General features: G+C 50.1%; 1 protein-coding gene across 4 annotated transcripts in view; it reads left to right on the forward strand.

Annotated features, from left to right (window-relative positions):
* ACAP3 (ArfGAP with coiled-coil, ankyrin repeat and PH domains 3) overlaps positions 1-15,222 on the forward strand; it is a 96,343-nt gene extending 81,121 nt beyond the window's left edge. The window contains exons 12-25 of one of the 4 annotated variants that reach the window (XM_037380912.1): positions 511-562; positions 1,030-1,130; positions 1,572-1,683; positions 2,251-2,459; positions 2,769-2,838; positions 2,969-3,063; positions 3,601-3,815; positions 4,415-4,519; positions 4,928-5,029; positions 7,244-7,336; positions 7,419-7,639; positions 7,803-7,912; positions 8,325-8,435; positions 8,536-15,222. In XM_037380912.1, coding sequence (XP_037236809.1) covers positions 511-562; positions 1,030-1,130; positions 1,572-1,683; positions 2,251-2,459; positions 2,769-2,838; positions 2,969-3,063; positions 3,601-3,815; positions 4,415-4,519; positions 4,928-5,029; positions 7,244-7,336; positions 7,419-7,639; positions 7,803-7,912; positions 8,325-8,435; positions 8,536-8,683 — 1,744 coding nt within the window. In that variant the 3' untranslated portion in view covers positions 8,684-15,222. Of the gene's footprint in view, positions 1-510; positions 563-1,029; positions 1,131-1,571; positions 1,684-2,250; positions 2,460-2,768; positions 2,839-2,968; positions 3,064-3,600; positions 3,816-4,414; positions 4,520-4,927; positions 5,030-7,234; positions 7,337-7,418; positions 7,640-7,802; positions 7,913-8,324; positions 8,436-8,535 lie in introns of all 4 variants that reach the window. The other 3 variants (XM_037380913.1, XM_037380914.1, XM_037380915.1) reach the window with 3 other exon arrangements.
* The last annotated feature ends 1,218 nt before the right edge of the window (positions 15,223-16,440 follow it).

The following is a 16,440-nucleotide window of genomic DNA, read 5'->3' on the forward strand; positions in this document are numbered from 1 at the left end:
GTATCTGGCATGGCACGTGCGAGTCATCCAACTTAGCCAGTAAATGTCAAGTACGCCCACTGTGCACGTATGCAAGTATGCCCTAACGAGTGCAACATGTCCCACAGGCACTGGATTTACTACCTGCGCCAGGGTCAGTCTGCACACACAGCCTTCTGCCCCAGAAATCGTAGGCAGTAAGATGGGACTGCCCGATTCCTTTGTTTCTTGTCTTTGCTTCCTTCTTGCTTTACATTGACATATCTAGAACACTTGCCATCGCAGCATCTCGGCGCCAGGAGTCGTTCCTTAAGGCTGTAAATCCTTTGTTTGCCCTCCGAGGGAGGGCACTGGAGACGTGCGAGCTTTTCTTGTGATGTTACTTTCCAGCTTCTTGGAACAAACTACGCTTTTTTATTTTATTTTATTTTTTTTAAATGGAGAGCTATCCTGCTCTGCCACAGAGCAGAATGCCTCTCTGTAGCTCTGCTGGGTGCTTCTTCTGATGTCTGTGTGTCTGTCTTCCCTCAGGAGGTGGTTCTCCATCCAGAACAGTCAGCTGGTGTACCAGAAAAAGCTAAAGGTCAGTGAGGCTACCGCGGCTGATACTGGCAGGTTAGCCAGCTTGTCTGGTGTCCTGGTCTACCTTGCTGGGGGACTTCTGCACCGTGGCAAGGGAATGGGGTGGGAGGAGTGGGGGAGGGGGATTGGGTCAGAGGGACAGCAAGCCCGTTCAAGTGTTACTGTGCTCCAGAGTTAGACTGTACTGAGAACTAAGTGGCAGCAGATGGTGTTGGTGATGTAAATATTCACGTTCAGCAGAGGAAGCTGAAGTCCCCGCGAAGCCTGCCGCTTCACGTGCGTGTTGTCCCGTGCTTTGGTTCTGTATAACCCCCTCCTGTTGCCCTCCTTATCCAGTGGTGGGCTGGCTCGGCTCTCTCTAGACTCCACGTATGCTAACCAGCAGGGCTGGGGAAGGAGTTTTCTGGGAGGCCTGATTATGACAGGGATTCAGGGAGCCAACAAAGCCACCTATTCTCACCCTTCCAGGATGCCCTCACGGTAGTGGTGGAGGACCTGCGGCTCTGTACTGTCAAGCCGTGTGAAGACATAGAGAGGAGGTTTTGCTTTGAGGTCGTCTCACCTACCAAGTAAGTTTGGTGGCTTCCCTAGGCCATCCTCAGGGGAGCTGGGCTGTGCACGGAACTGTGAGAGATCGTAGATTTGAGCAGGTGCTGCCCTGGGCTGTTAAATGTTATCGGGAGATACTGTTGCCTGTACTGCAGACTCCCCGTGAAGTTTGTGAGACATCAGCATAAGCCAGAGCTTGGCCATGCATACCTAATGTACATCTAGACAGTGAAATGGGCAAAGGGCAGCTTTTCAAAGCAGCTAGCAGACCTGCCTGGACTTTTTTAAAAGGGAACACCTCTGACAGCGCAAGCTTGTAGGATTCATTTTTGCCTCTTTACCTGTCAAACCAAGATGCTGCCCCCACTGGAACATCTACGCTGAGGATGAAGTGCAACAGTTTTGACCAAAACATGCACCCTGTCCTTTTGCTCTTTCCAATTCCTTTCCTTCCTTGGCAGGAGCTGCATGCTGCAGGCTGACTCGGAGAAGCTGCGTCAGGCCTGGATTCAGGCTGTTCAAGCTAGCATTGCTTCTGCATACCGGGAGAGTCCTGACAGCTACTATATTGAAGTGAGTGAGGGTGTCACAAAAGATCCATAATTGTGTCTCAGAGCCCTGATAGTGGGCTTTCGCGCTGTGGCAGGTCCAGTGTGGGTGGACCATTTGGAAATACTCTTCTGCTCCCGAGGAGGGGAGCTGGTGTCAGTGCTAACTCAGAAGCAACAATCATTTACTAACCAAAGCCATGCTTATAGATCTGGGCTGGGGGGAAGGCAAGGCTTCAGATCGGTGTTGTCCTGACACCTTCATTTGCTTGCCATCACTCTGGATTGATGTTCCCCTAGGAATTATCTTCCCTTGGGAAGAGCTTGCTCCCTAGCTGGGACAAGTGCAAGCAAGGCACTTGATAGCAAGTAGTTTGCCAGACAATAGTCTGCATGCTGCCCGCGCTGCCGGGGCTGGGCTGGGCTGCAGCACAGTCTTGTGGCAACAATACAAATTAATGAGGACAGCCCTCATTAAACTAGGCCTAGTTTATTCTTTGGGTAATGCTTCCTATCCATCCCTCTGCTATGCAAAGCTCTGGTCCGTTCCACAGTGCTTTGCAGAATCCTGGAACCCTTTTTTTCCCTGCAGAGACTGGACCGGACTGCTTCCCCATCAACTAGCAGCATTGATTCTGCTACTGACTCCCGGGAGCGCAGTGTGAAAGGAGAGACCATCTTGCAGAGAGTGCAGAGCATCCCTGGGAATGACCAGTGCTGTGACTGTGGTCAGCCGGATCCTCGCTGGGCCAGTATCAACCTGGGCATTCTGCTGTGCATTGAGTGCTCCGGTATTCACAGGTACTGCGTGCGTGTGTGCTCTGTGCTGCCAGCCAGGGACGGATTGCAAGCTGCTGGGAAAAACGGTGGGGTCTGAATTACGACTGACTATAACGTTTGTACAGATAGATCCAAAAGTAATCGCTTGCTGCGGTACCTGTGTGTGTGCAGGTACATCTGTGTATGCACAGGCATAAAACTCGCTGCTGTAGCTACATCTGTATAGATAAATACGTAAGAACTGGATTGATCTTCTTCGTCTTATGGCAGGTGAGAACTTCTGTTCTGAGGGATGTAACCATATCAGTTTTCTTCCTTTTGCATAAATAGGAGCCTGGGTGTTCACTGCTCCAAGGTCCGATCTCTCACACTGGACTCCTGGGAGCCAGAGTTACTGAAAGTGAGTGCTGGGTTTTAACAGCCAGGGATAGACATGTGGTGGGCTTGGAGGGAGTCGTACTTGGTGGCAGGCTAGTCTAGAGGGACGGTAACTCCTCCCTGAGGATTTCATTCATTCCCTTGTATTGCAGCTGATGTGCGAGCTGGGGAACAGTACCATGAATCAGATCTATGAGGCGCAGTGTGAAGAGCTGGGACTTAAGAAACCAACAGCAGGGAGCTCCAGGTGAGTCCGAGTGCGCACACTGGTCCTCTCAGTCCTGTGGAAAGCTCTCCATCCACACAGCAAACCCAGTACCCTACGCTCTCCGGAAAGCCAGGTTAAGAGTGTGGCTGGCCCAAAATACCTCAGGTGCACCTATGCCAACCCACTCCCCCTGTAGCTAGCCTGAGCTTGGCTCTCAGAAAGGCCAGTGGGGTATTACCAACCAGCAACCTGGTGAAACGTGCTTGGGAACCAGGGCTTGCTGGGTTTGCGCCTGCTCTGAGACCTTTTGAATACCTGTAACTGAAGCTACGGTGTTGCCTAGGGCTGAACGTGTCACTCCACTCTTGGCTGCACCCTGCACTTCTTAGTTTTGCTTTGAAATGGGAGATATTTTCAGGTTTGAGAAACCCTCCTTGCTTAATACAGGCCTCAATGATTATTAGGACTCCGAACCAGGTTGAAAAAATGACCCAGAGCAGCTCCATCTCCTTGTGGCTGTTTGCTTTAGGTGAACTGTGTGACCCTGTGCACAGCTTTACACTGGTGTTCTCTTAGGCAGGACAAGGAAGCCTGGATCAAAGTGAAGTATGTGGAGAAGAAATTCCTGAAGAAGCTGCCGAATGGGGAGGCTCTAACAGAGAACGAGCGGAAACCTCGACGCTGGTGCGTGAAGAAGTGCCAGAGACACAACAGCACCACGAAAGCACCCACGGCTCGGAGGAAGTACCGCCACGAAGCAGGCAACGCGTCACCAGCCATGTTGTCATCAGGTAGGAACCCCCCTGGCCCCGGTCCCCAGTGAGCTGGGCTCACCTGCCCACTGCCCTTCGTAGGTGTGTGCGCGGCTGCCCGAATGTGTGCAGCCCTGTCTCTCTCTAGGATCTGCAAGCCTTCCAGAAACATAAGCAAACATGCTGTTGCACAGTTGACAGGTCGTTAGAGCCATTTCCTAATGCTTTCCATCTGTTTAAGGAGGTTCGTGTGGCTAAAGGAGGAGATTATTACACCAGGGTGATCCAGCAGCTTCTAAGCTTGCTTTGTGCACTTCTGTTTGTATTCCAGCTTTCTGCTTTTTAATAAGTTTCAAATCCTTGTGGTTTTACCTGCTTGGTCTGTAAGGGAGGCCGTGCATACGAAGGGTTCCGGCTGCTCAAAACGCTGTGGGGTGACTCGGTCTGCGGCGTGTCACCACCTGTGGTCAGCTCAGTGTTACACGTTTTGGTGTACAGGGGCATGAGTATGGCACTGGACACGTGGGGTGCATTGGACAGGCAAGCTCAGCCTGTGGAAATACAGCTGTAGAATGTGTCCCGCTTGTTCATTTGCGTGTTATTAACTATGTATTTCAACATCTTGCTGTATAAAATAGCAGCTACGCTGGAGAGGAAGTTCCGTCGAGATTCCCTCTTCTGCCCTGACGAGCTGGACTCTCTCTTCTCCTACTTCGACACCGGGGCTGGCTCTGGCCCACGCAGTAAGTACAAAGTGTCTGCTCCGGGCACGCTTGGCCTCCCAGCTCTTCTAGGGCATGTGCATTGCACCAGACCCAAGGCACGGTATCGGCCTCACTGGAGAGAGGGTAAATATTTCAGAAGAGTGACGGGGAGTTAGTTGCACAAATTCCAACCCGTTGCTCTTTTATTGCACTGATTATTTTAATATCCTATCCAGTCAGTCCCTGGTGTTTGCATTCTGGTGGATGGGATTTTTTCCCAACGTCTTTTACGCCCAGACTATGCATTCCATTGGCTTTTTTTCTGGTTTTTGTTTTGGCTTTTAATTTTTTTTTCTCCTTTTTTTAGCAAGTCTTACTGCGGACAATTTTTCTTTTTTTGTGTTTGTGACGATGAACTCCCCTCATATTCCGTCCACCTTCCTCTAGGTGCCAGCCACATCTCTATGCAGCATCCGCTAACAGGTGGCCCATGGAGTGGCAGTGGCATTGGTCCCGGTGGGAGCGGTATGCCGTTCCTCCTGGACGGAGGTAAGGTGACGCTCTGGCAGCTAGCAGCAAAAGAGACACCCAAATTTTACTTGTTCCACACCAAGCGTCAGAGGCAGTTATGTATTTTCTTGCAGCCAAACGAGTGAATTCCATACGTTACCTGTCCCTTGTGGCAAAGAGGCTGGCAAAAGCTTTTGAAAGGCAAAAAGCTTCCTAGGGTTTCCAGCAGTCAAGTTACTACATCTTAAAGGAACACCTGTCCCTCGGATGAGCTAAAGGGTCAAATCCTGCACAGGTGGGATCTCATGGCAAATAAGAAGCAAGAAATGTTTGCTTCAGGTGTCCCACACCGGTCACAGACTAGTCGTGGGTCCATTGTCATATGGAGCTGAGGAGTGGTAACTTTTTAAAACTTACTAGCTCAGCTGGCTTTTATTGTGTGAACTTAAGAGAAGTATTTATAGTCCTGAGTCAGCACAGCAGAAAACCACAGGCTTTCCTACAAGTACATGTTGTCTCTGGGTATCAGTGAAGAAGGTGCTTTAGTGCTTGTCTGAATTAGTGCCTTGAGGGCTACTCCAGTTTCGAGGATTTTAGCATTACTAGTCCACAGAAACAATACCTGGGAGATGTGGGACTTCAGAGTTGCTCAACAGCCTTGCCTTGCTCCAGTGGAAGAGAATAAGAATTTTATCACTGATTCAGTGGGAACAGAACTGGGAATTTGATGCGTTAATATTAATGTGATATGAGCCAGATCCTCCTTTCTTGCTTTGATGTAAATCTAGAGTAGTGCCACGTGGCCTCATTGGAGCCACACTACTTGTACTGACGTGACAGAGAGTGTAGTCTCACCAAGCAGTACGTTTGCGTTCCTCAGAAACCAGCAGGGATTTTTCTGACAGCAAATCCAAAAAAAAAGATATATGCCTGAGATGTGCCACTTCAGACCTTTCCTGTTGTAGCTTCATTATCTTCTTTGGCTGTTGAACAGTGCTGAAGGATTACTTGGGAGCCCTGATTTCAGGACCACTAATTTAGAGACTGTTCGTTATCTGGGACCTAGCTGTAGCTGCTCTGAAGATTTCAACAGAGAGCCTTAAGGTTAAGGTGTCTTGTTCTGCTGTGGTTTTCCAGGCTCAGATCTTTAGTTCTTGCAGGCTTTCCTGCTACGACTCTTTGCAAAGACGACTCTGCTCATGTTTTAGAAACATTTTGTCAGCTACAACTTGGCTGTTTTTTTCTTTCTAATCGCAGTGGTTTGAGTGAGGGTAGGTCTTGAGGTAGGTCGTGGGGACTTAACCTCCTGAGTTCTTGGAGGACAGGCACCCCCCGCCCTTACAGTCATTGGGAAGTTAAAAGCAGCAAGAAGCTGAATCCAGCCAGAGTTTCCAAGGGGGCCAGGCGTCCCCCAGGACAAAGGTGATGTGCCATCCCTGTTCCTGCAGGGACGATTCCTGCACATGCTTCTTCCTTTCTGTCATTTTTTTGACCGCTTTTGGGTACAAGCTGGAAAAAGTGCAAAGATTCTCTGCCGCTGACACACTGTGTGTCCTTGAACAAGTTGTTTCATCTCTTCGTGGCTCCATTTCTTGTATGTAGTCAGCTGTCTTGTGGCATTCACCAGCTAAACAGGGAAGGTGGGAAGCACTGCGGGGAGAGGGCAGGGATGTCTGTGGAGGTGAGTGAGCCAACGGACAATGCTTTAAGTTTGGCTTGAGATACACACTGTTGGTATTATTTGGCCCAGTCACTGTCAATAATCTGTGACACAAGAGCAATGTATTGGCAAGTGCCCCAGTGACAACCAAAAAGCTCTGGGGAGAGCATGGATAGAGTGGAAACAGATCATTAGTGGTAAAAGTAGAGGGGTGTCTTTGCTTATGACACTGCACAACCTGCTGCAAAGCTGTCTCTGCTGCTGCTCTGCTCCAGTCTCCGTCACAGCATCCTCATGGATTGCAGCAAGGGCTGTCCTCAGCCGTCCAAAGTGCCAGGGCAGTGTTGGAGCATCCCTGCATGAAGGGCAGCGTGGGGACATGGACACCATAAGGCTTTGCAATTTTTCCTTGGGCAGTTGTATGGAGTGGGGCTAAATGGGATAGCGGTCCCCCTCTCCCGTGCCAGCAGTGCCCGGTGCAATGTGTGTGTGACATTCTGCGCAGCCCTTTTCCCCTGCGGTCTCAGCTGTGCCTGGTACTGGAATGCCTGTGTATTAAAATGGCCTTGGTTTGTCTTCTGTTGGCCCTGCAGGTCTGAGCAGTGACAGCGGGCTCGGAGGCAGCACGGACGGCAGCACTGATATCCTGGTGTTTGGCTCTGTGGTGGACAGCGTGACAGAGGAAGGTGGGTATCTGGTGCTCTCTGGTGCCAACAACAGGGAACACCAGAAGCTTTTGGGTCATCTCCATCCTTTTCTGCCCCTTAGAGTGTGAGGTGTCGGAGGAGTCAAGCGGTGAAGCGGAGATCGAACAGGAGGCATCGGATCTGGAGGACCTGAGGGAGCTGCATCCTGGCTTGTTGATGTACAAGGCAGCGCACGCCCGAAACCTGCCTCTCATGGCAGAAGCGCTTGCACATGGTGCTGAGATCAACTGGGTGAATGATGAAGATGAGAACAAAACTCCTCTGATTCAAGCTGTGATGGGGGTATGGTGTGCTAGTGGCTGGGAGGCCAGGGTTGGAAATGTGAGGTCTTGACTCTGGCTCGGAGTGCGCTGACAGTGGGCGACTTACAGCCTGCCACGTGCTCGTGCATCCTCTCGGTGCTGCTGGCTGAACGTATTTAGAAAATTCCCCTTTACCTTGCCAGGGCTCCTTGATAACCTGTGAATTCCTGCTGCAGAATGGGGCAGATGTTAACCAAAGAGACAGCCGAGGCCGAGCTCCCTTGCATCATGCCACGTACCTGGGCCATACCGGGTAAGTCCTTTGCACGCTGCCGTGACGTGCTCCATCACCCTTGGACCGAGGTTCAGCGTTAGCACCGGGGTGCGCAAGGGAGCTGGCTGGGGGTGGGTTGCTTATTTGCAAATTTTTTAAATTTTTTTTGGCATATTTGCAAATAATATATATTTGCAAATGCTTTTTTATATCACATATAAATCAGCAGCTTGATTGTCTATCATCAGGGGGGCAATTATCCTTAAGACGGGGGGTAATTGGGCCCCTCTAGATCCATCCACTTCTCCGTGCCGCCGCAGCGTTCCCTGATCTAGAGCCGCACAAGTGAAGCCGTGCCTGCCCGTGGAAGGGTCCTGCCCTCTGCCCACTGTGGCGTGGGCTGGGGATGCTGGAATTTCTGCTCTCACGGTCTTGTCTTTCCCTTCTGCAGTCAGGTCTGCTTGTTCCTCAAGCGAGGGGCGAATCAGCACGCGGTGGATGGCGACGGGCAGGACCCGCTCAGCATCGCGGTCCAGGCGGCCAACGCAGACATCGTTACCCTGTAAGTGCAGCCGGTGTCTGCGGGAGCACTGCCCGTAAAGAGCCCTGGGGGAAGGAATCATCAAACCTCTCTCCCTTGTGCTTTCTCTGTTTCGCTCTAGGCTGCGTCTGGCTCGGATGAACGAGGAGATGCGAGAAGCAGAAGGTCCCTTTGGACAACCAGGTCAATATCCCAGCAACAGCCCTACCGAGCTGCAGTACAGAAAGTGTATACAGGAGTTCATCAGCCTTAATATAGATGAGTGTTAGTGACAACTCCCCCACGTCTCCTTTGCTGTCTTGAATTTGGGCTGAATTTCTAGAAGCCCCGAGAGCCCCGTCCTTGGTATATTGGTGTTTCTTGCAGATTGGTCTGTTTTGGATGCCTGCACGTATAGGTTGAGATGCACGCAGGAAGGAAAAGGGGTCTTTCCTGTTAGCGTTTCTCATGCTTGACTACTGGATGGTTGATTTGGTGTAGGAGATTCCTAGGGCATAACTACAGACCATGGCGTGTGGACTTGAGTGTGTGGAAAGTATGGGAGATGAGTTTAGCATTTAAAAAAAAAAAAAAAAAGAAAAGAAAAAAAAAAAAAAAGAGAAGAAAAGGAAACCCTCTATCACCAGGAGAAACCCACCAACGATACGATCAGACGAACCTGTCTCTGCTTCAGTGTAGGTCCCACGCACTGAGTCCTCGTCTGGACAGTTTGGTTGGAAGGGATTCTGACGTGGAGCCCTCTGTCCTGGCAGTGTGACCAGCAGCCTGCTCGCTCGCGGGATTGCTGCAGCATCTGGGAGCTGCTGGGGCACGTTTAGAGAACTAAAAGATGACCTCAAAGTCAGGAACAGGCTGTTTTGTGGGGCAGAGAGGTTTTGCTCCAGACGTCACGACGGAAGGGGTAGGATCGAGAGCGATGGCTACTCACCTTAATTGCTCTCAGGACTATACCAGCCACGCTCCCCCTTGTTTGCCCTTGGTGGTTAGCTGGTCAAAGCCATAGCTCGCCTGCTTCCTGGGCCAAGATGCGATCTGCATGGCATTATGGAAGCAGCAGTGCTAATTTTTTGAGGCTGGGAGAAGCTTGTCGCTGGCGACGGGCTTTGTGTCAGGGAAGAAAAGCCACGTCCAACTCCCACTGCCTGAATGGCTGGCTGCACGATGCGATTTGACCCTGGTTCGGTTTGTTTCCTGGTCACTTCAGATTTCTGACTTAGCACCTGTGTGAAGGAGACATCTACTTGCATGTGTATCCCTCTGTGCTCTCCCCCCGCACGCTGAAGCATGTGAGTAGGGCATCTCCGTAGCTGGCCCAGGGGCTTTTGAGTTCTCCAATTCCAATGACCGGCAGAATCTTCTTTTTTTCTGTTTCTTTCCTTCTTCTTGTATTCTTTGCTGGAGTAGGGGAATGTGTTTCTACTTGGAGCACTTTGTTGCTGTGTTTATACGGTCTCTTCTGGGCATCGTGCTACAGCAGCTCTGCGGGGATGCTGCAGCCACGTCATCCCGTCTCAGGAGGGCTTACAGAGCATGTGTACCACTGGCAGGTTGTCCTCTGGCTGGGAGTTTGGATGCCAAGCTGAGGGGAGCTCCTCTAAGAGCCTCTGCAAAGTTCCCTCAGCTGCAGCTGACATCAGAGTTTGTCGGGACTCGTGGCTGGCAGTCCACGTATTTAACCCGCCTGGGCACCTCGGCTGCTGGCTCCGAGGCTGGGCCATAGTGCCTTACGGGTCCTGCTGGGATCTCGAGGGGATCCAGATCTCACAAGGAACGCAAGAACACCAGGCAGAGTTCCCCATCCTCCTGTGTTACATCAGCAGTGAGACACGGTCGCGTTATTTTTCGTCCAACCCACATGTGATTTCTACACCTTTCTTTGTGTGCTGGCTGCTGTCGTGCTGCAGCCCATCCAAGGTCAAACCTTTGCAGGTTTGTTCCTGCTGACACAATTGTGACACAACTCAGATGCTGGAGCAGCAGCAATCCAGCTCTTCCCTCGGGATACTGCCCTCAGGGACTGAACCAACAGCTCGTGGTCCACCCACGCAGTGAAAAGTGGAACGATAAAGAAACTCCACTTGGTCTCTGGTAGGGTGTCCTGTCAGGACAAGGGAGAGTCCCTGCTTCCTTAGGAAAGTGCTGTCCCAAGTTTTGCTGCAGCCAGACCACAGTTTTTCTGTCTGTGCGGTCTGGGTCTTGAAGTCCATCTTTATCTTGTTGTTTATTCATTCTTGTTCCCTCTGGAGCTTTGGGATGCACGGTACCAAGTGCCAAGTTCTGATCTCAGTCTGTTGCAGATCCCAAATGGTCCTAGTGACTGTGCTGAAACCGCTGCGTGTCGACAGCAGCACAAAATCTGCCCCCAGACCTGTCACGCTTCCTTAAGTAACTGACTATCTCCTTCCACCAATCATGGAAAATAAAAATTAACGAGCTTGGCTCCATCAGCCTTTTTATCATTGGTGACGCCTTTTGTGGTGTTCTCCATCACCCTGCTCTCTGTCCTGGGAGCCCAGTGCTGTACACAGAGCGTGCTGCTGCTGCTGCTGCTGCTGCTGCTGCTGCTGCTGCTGCTGCTGTGCCAGGACGATGTGACTCATGGCTTGTGTGAACCTGCCAGTTCACCGCACGCAGAGGGGCTGGAGCGGGACATGCGTTCTCCCTTCTGAGCCCTCCAGTGCCTGTAGTCTACTACTACCCTGTAGTCTTTGAGCGGGCACTACTCCCTCTCAACTCTGCTCGGAGCAGAAGCTGTAGGACGTGCCCTCAGCAGTGGGCAGGTTGCTTGGTTTGTTCGTGCCCTGTTCAGCTCTGGCGCCCTCGAGAGCGATTCCAGACTGCCTGTGGGATGAAGCGCTGTGACCTACAATGTCATCATCACTGCAGTTGGGTTTCAGAGGAATGCCAGGATGTGTATTAGTTCCGAGGACAGTTTCATCCTGCGTAGGGCCCATGTTCTGATTGTAGCTCCCTCGTACAACTCCGGAATCACGTCCCTGAAAGTGATACCGGGTGCTGGCAGATGTGCGTAGCTGTGGCTGCAGTGCTGCTACACGGTCTCCTTCAGTTTACGTTTAATATACCATAGGTTAAATATCTCTTCCCGATACCTGTGTGAAGGTACAGCTGGCATTGCTGCCCACTCGCTGTTTCTTGTGCAGGATTACAGAAGGTTACCACTTGATGTTCTCATGGAGCTTCATCTTTTGGTCCTTTGTGCTGGAGTTCGTCTTCTTTCTGGTTCAGGTCACCCTAAATTTAAATGGGCTTCCCCACTGAGCAGGGTGGTGCCTTCATTTGTGCGTTGCTGCCCCATTTAGCACCCCTGCCTTGTCGTCAGTTGAGCCCACTTACTCTGGTGGCAGCGTTGCTGTCGGTCTGAGTGGGCTCAGGAGTAAATCTGTAGTCTTATACATGCCCTGTGTGAAATGCCCCGCAGACCCCCGTGCTCCGTGCAGAGCTCAGGCGGTGCTGGGTGCTGCTGGCCGGTGCGAGGAGCGGTGGTGCTGAGCCTGCCAGCGGCACAGCAAAGCCCTCCAGCACGTCTTTGACTTCGGTGAGGCTGTGCCATGCTTGGATCATGCCCATCGCCCTGCGGCATCCAGACCAGGGCTTGGAGTGCTCAGTACAGGAACCAGTATTCAGCCAAGAACTCTGCTCCCCGGGTTAGGAACGGAACCTCGGTAACGAGTTCTCTTTGATAATCCTGTCCCCTTTTGTACTCATCTGCACTGATTTAGACACTTGTCAGTGCTGACATCCCCTCGAGCTGTGCCCTCCCCCAGCAAAAGGCCACACTGAATCGGAGCTGGCATCTTTCGGGGTGCTGCAGAGGTCCTGAAAGCAAAATAGATCTTTCACCACTGCCACGGTCCTATTCTGTTAACGAATCCCAGCACCATCATTGCCTAGCGAGGTTTTTCACATGTACCTTCAAGCACCCCAACTGGTTTTCCAGCTTTTTATGAGGAGTTAGAAATAGGACCGACCTTTTCTGTAAGCCAGTGAGAACTAGAGACATGGCTTCCACTTTGGGTCATTTTATTTCACCGTCAGCATTAGCGGCTCATGACGACAATAAAAAAAATCGTGTACAGTTATGTCCGTTGAAGCTCAGACTCACTGCTGAAGTACATGAAGTTCAAGCATATGTAAATACTGAAGCAAAAAGCAGTGTCTTGCAAGACAATTTATCTATTTAACATGTATTGGTACTTTATTTAGATTCAATGTATAAAGCAACTTTGTGCACTTTTCCTACATACAGTATTGGGGGGGTTTATGTTCTTTTGTTATGGGTTTTGTGCTGTCTTTTTTAATCAGTGAAATTGTTAAGTATTTAATTTATTATTGATGTGCCCAGAGGACTAGTGCAATTTTTATTCAATACAGTTTGTCTGTATTTAATGTCAGGATTTTTTTTGTAGCATTGTTAGGGAATATTTTTCAAAACCTGCCTTTTTCCCCCCCCATGATTTTCCTTTCTTCCCCACCCCCACCCCCCCTTTTTCTATTCTCATTATACAGATCATGAGGCATTAAATGCCTCTGGTTTGAAATATAATCAAACACTTTACTACATCCTGCAGTTTCTAAAACAATAAGGTTCTCCAGGAAAAAAAATGCTAAGGAGGCACTTCTCACTGTTTTCTGTGTTTATTTGATTTATTTGCTTGGGGTGTACGTGTGTGTGTGTGTGCGCTTAGAGGTTTGGAAGGAAGAGTGGGGAACTTGTACGGAAAATTTGGTTTTGGCGAAGTAAACAGCCAACCAGGCTCCAGGGAAGACTCAATATTGAACTCTTTCTTTTTTTTTTCCTTCTTCAAATACAGCTGTATTTGTGTTGTACAATCTTGTTTGAAATATCTGATGCCAAAACTACTCTCTTTTCGTTCTTCTTTTCCAAGAGTGTGTATGTTACCTATACGACGGTAACTTGGTTTGCAACCACAGTTAACATGAGGAGATTTGCCTTTGTCTAGAAAGCAACATGCCAGGCATTGCCACAACACAAACGGAGCCAAACCATTGCCTCAGCCACGCAGATTCTGTCATCTTTTGAGTTTTTGAGATCCGGGTGAATATTTCTATACTTGTCCTAGCTTTTGTTTGACTTGACCCAAACCCTCTAACCAAGTGCCTGGACAGGCAGTCTAGGTTTGAACCTCTGATTCCAAATGGGATGAGTTCAGGTTGCTGGCAAGTTGATCTGCCACCCTCTGTGTTCCCTCTCCACGTGTCATCCAGGGAAGCCTCAGGTTATTTTAGTACTGTTGTCGCTGAGATAGTCTCTGCAATGGGGAATTTCTTTGAGCAGTCTAGAAGAAAGACGTGGAACTGGAAGAATTTATGTCTTTAACGAAAAAGATTTGACAAGCTGAGACTGTGATCAGTGCGACGTAGATCAGTAACCTCTCAGACCAGCAAAAATGGCCATTATTTATGCAAAAGAAACCCAGGACCTCCTAACGAAATGCACTGATTAACTCGCTGTCCAATGGCCACAACACAGCTGGTGGCCACGGCTGAACGGCTGGGTTGTCCCTGCGCTGCTCGACCGTCCCTCAGCCCACTTCTCTCTCCTCACTGCCCGAGCATTCTTGCTTTCAACCAAAGACAAACCAGGATGAACGGATTAAATGTGATATGGAACCGTTGGTTAGCAGATGACAGATGCCTGCGTGAGTGTGCATGTGAGTGAGGTGCTGTTATATGGAGGAGGGGGCGTGGGGAAGGCGTGACTGAGCAGAAGGGAGAGTGGGAGTTCTGATGAAACAAGATTTTTTTGATTTTTTTTTTTTTTTTTTAGATTCCAAAATACAGAGTGCTGTTTCCATAGGAATGTGATTCATATCAGTCTGCCTGCTGGTTCCTCAGCCTTGTAGGGAATTTGGGCTGGGGTCCATCCCTTGTGAGCTGTATGCCCAGCGCTGGGTTAGTGGGAAGATGGGGCAGCTGAGTGGTTACGGGAAGGGAATGAGGGACGGAGGTGGGTGTAGTAGCCAAGAGAGTTTCCAAGGCACGAGGAGGACCAGGTGTGGTTCTAGTGCAGCAGCCGAGATGGTTAGAGCCGCTAGCTGACGTAGGAGTGTTTGCTCCACAAACACATCTCGGCACTTGGCCCCTTACTCGCGGTGAGGACCACGAGGGAGCACCTTGGTATGTCCCCGTGCTCCGACAGGTGACGTTTTGGGAGCATCCAGGTGGTTGCCTTCAGGTTGCCAACAGATCTGTAGAGATGTCTCTGTTGACTTCCACCCATCATGTCCCTCCAGCAGCACACGAATGTCTGCGTGGGTTCCCCGGGGCCGGGAGACCTGCTGGATCACAGGAATCGAGTAAGCCTTTCCGCAGGGGTACGCGGGCTGGCAGCCTGGAGCGAAAACCTTGGGGGTGACCCCCAGCCAACTCTTCCTGGCTCAGGCTCCCGCACCTTCCTATCGAAACAGCACGAGAAAGCAGTTCTTTAGCCAAGTCAAAGCTGCGGTGTGGTTAATTAATATTAACCCGTCACACGCTGGATGGCTGGGCTGCTGCGCCAGGGGCTGACACTTGCTGTAAATACGCTATAACCTATTAACCTCCTTCACTTGCCTGCTTTCAGTACAACTTTGTAACATGTTTTTTAATTCCCCCTTTCCCTACACAGCCTGTACTGACTGTAACTATGGAACCAGATATTCTGTATGTTATTATCTTTGTACAATTTTAAAACCTGTTGCTGTGGTGTCTGCCTTTTTTCCCCCCTCCCTTCTCTTCTATTGTCTCTTGAAACACTGTTAATAAAAATCTAGATAAACTCCCTCCCTCCTCCTCCTTTGGCTTGATTTATTTACGTAGGATGCCTTCCCTTGTTGCTTGTATTAACTGGATCTAGAAAACCATTCCTTCTTAACCCCCTTCCTTCTTTTCTGCAACCCACAGCTTGAGTTTTATGGCAGTGAATGGACTGGAATGCCACGTAAATACTCTGCATTTCTGCTTGGGTTTCTGCGATGGTGTGATTTGAGGGTGCTTTGGAATAAGGTTGGGGTGAAGGTGACAGGCTCACATCACACACACACACACACCCGCCCCGACCCACCCGTTCACTTTTCTTCAGGGTACCTGGATCAGTTCGTGCTTGGTGTGTTATGGGCTCTTTAAAAGGAGACCCTGCACCAGGTGAAAATATGGGTCCTCTGTGCATGGACCACCGTGTCCCACACACCAGGGTGCACCTTCCCTGCTGGCTTCTCTCATACTGTGTGTCTGTGGCGGAACAATAAAAGAAGAAGAAGAAAGACTGGCCTGGCCTTGTGATTTCTATCGTACTGAGCATGGAAAGCAAATGCAGGAAAAGAAAATTGTGGATTAATCCCTGTTTTTCCCTGGAGGGACAAACAGATCCCAAGTGATGAGCTCAGTGGAGGAGTTAAACAGGGAAGATACTTTGAAATCAGCAGCATTACGGTCATTCATGGACGGCGAGCTGCGTGGTCTCACAGTAAATTCATAAGCACAGAGCTTGGGAGACACGTGGCTTGTTCCCACCCTGTCACTGACCCCCTCTGCCACCCCTTTATTTTACCACCTATTTACTGTCTAAAATGGAGACTGGGGTCTCACTGGCCTCACAAGAATAAACACCTGAAGACCGAAACGCGATTACAGAAACCCAGATCTCGAAAAGACTCTTTCTTTAGTTAAAGAGGATTAAATGCTTAAATATCTTCACAAATCCGGGACTAACACTTTACTACAACAGGATTCTGGTAATCGGAGTTACACCTCGGTGTTGCCAGAGCAAGTATCTCACCGGTACGCAGCAGGGGTGGTGAGCTCACTGAGGAAGGCTGGTTTCATCATTTTACCAAGGGCAGGAGGTGATGGAAATTCTCTCTCCCGCTACCAAAGTGCCACTTTGCCACCAGCCCACTGGTGTCAGAACTAAGTCGGGATCAAAGAGGAGGAGGAGGAGGAGGAGCAGCTCTTAGCTGGTGTCTAGACTGGAGCTCAGCCCAGTCAGCACCCACTTCCCTGGTGC

The sequence above is a fragment of the Falco rusticolus genome, chromosome 3, assembly GCF_015220075.1.
Source record: "Falco rusticolus isolate bFalRus1 chromosome 3, bFalRus1.pri, whole genome shotgun sequence".
NCBI lineage: Eukaryota > Metazoa > Chordata > Aves > Falconiformes > Falconidae > Falco > Falco rusticolus.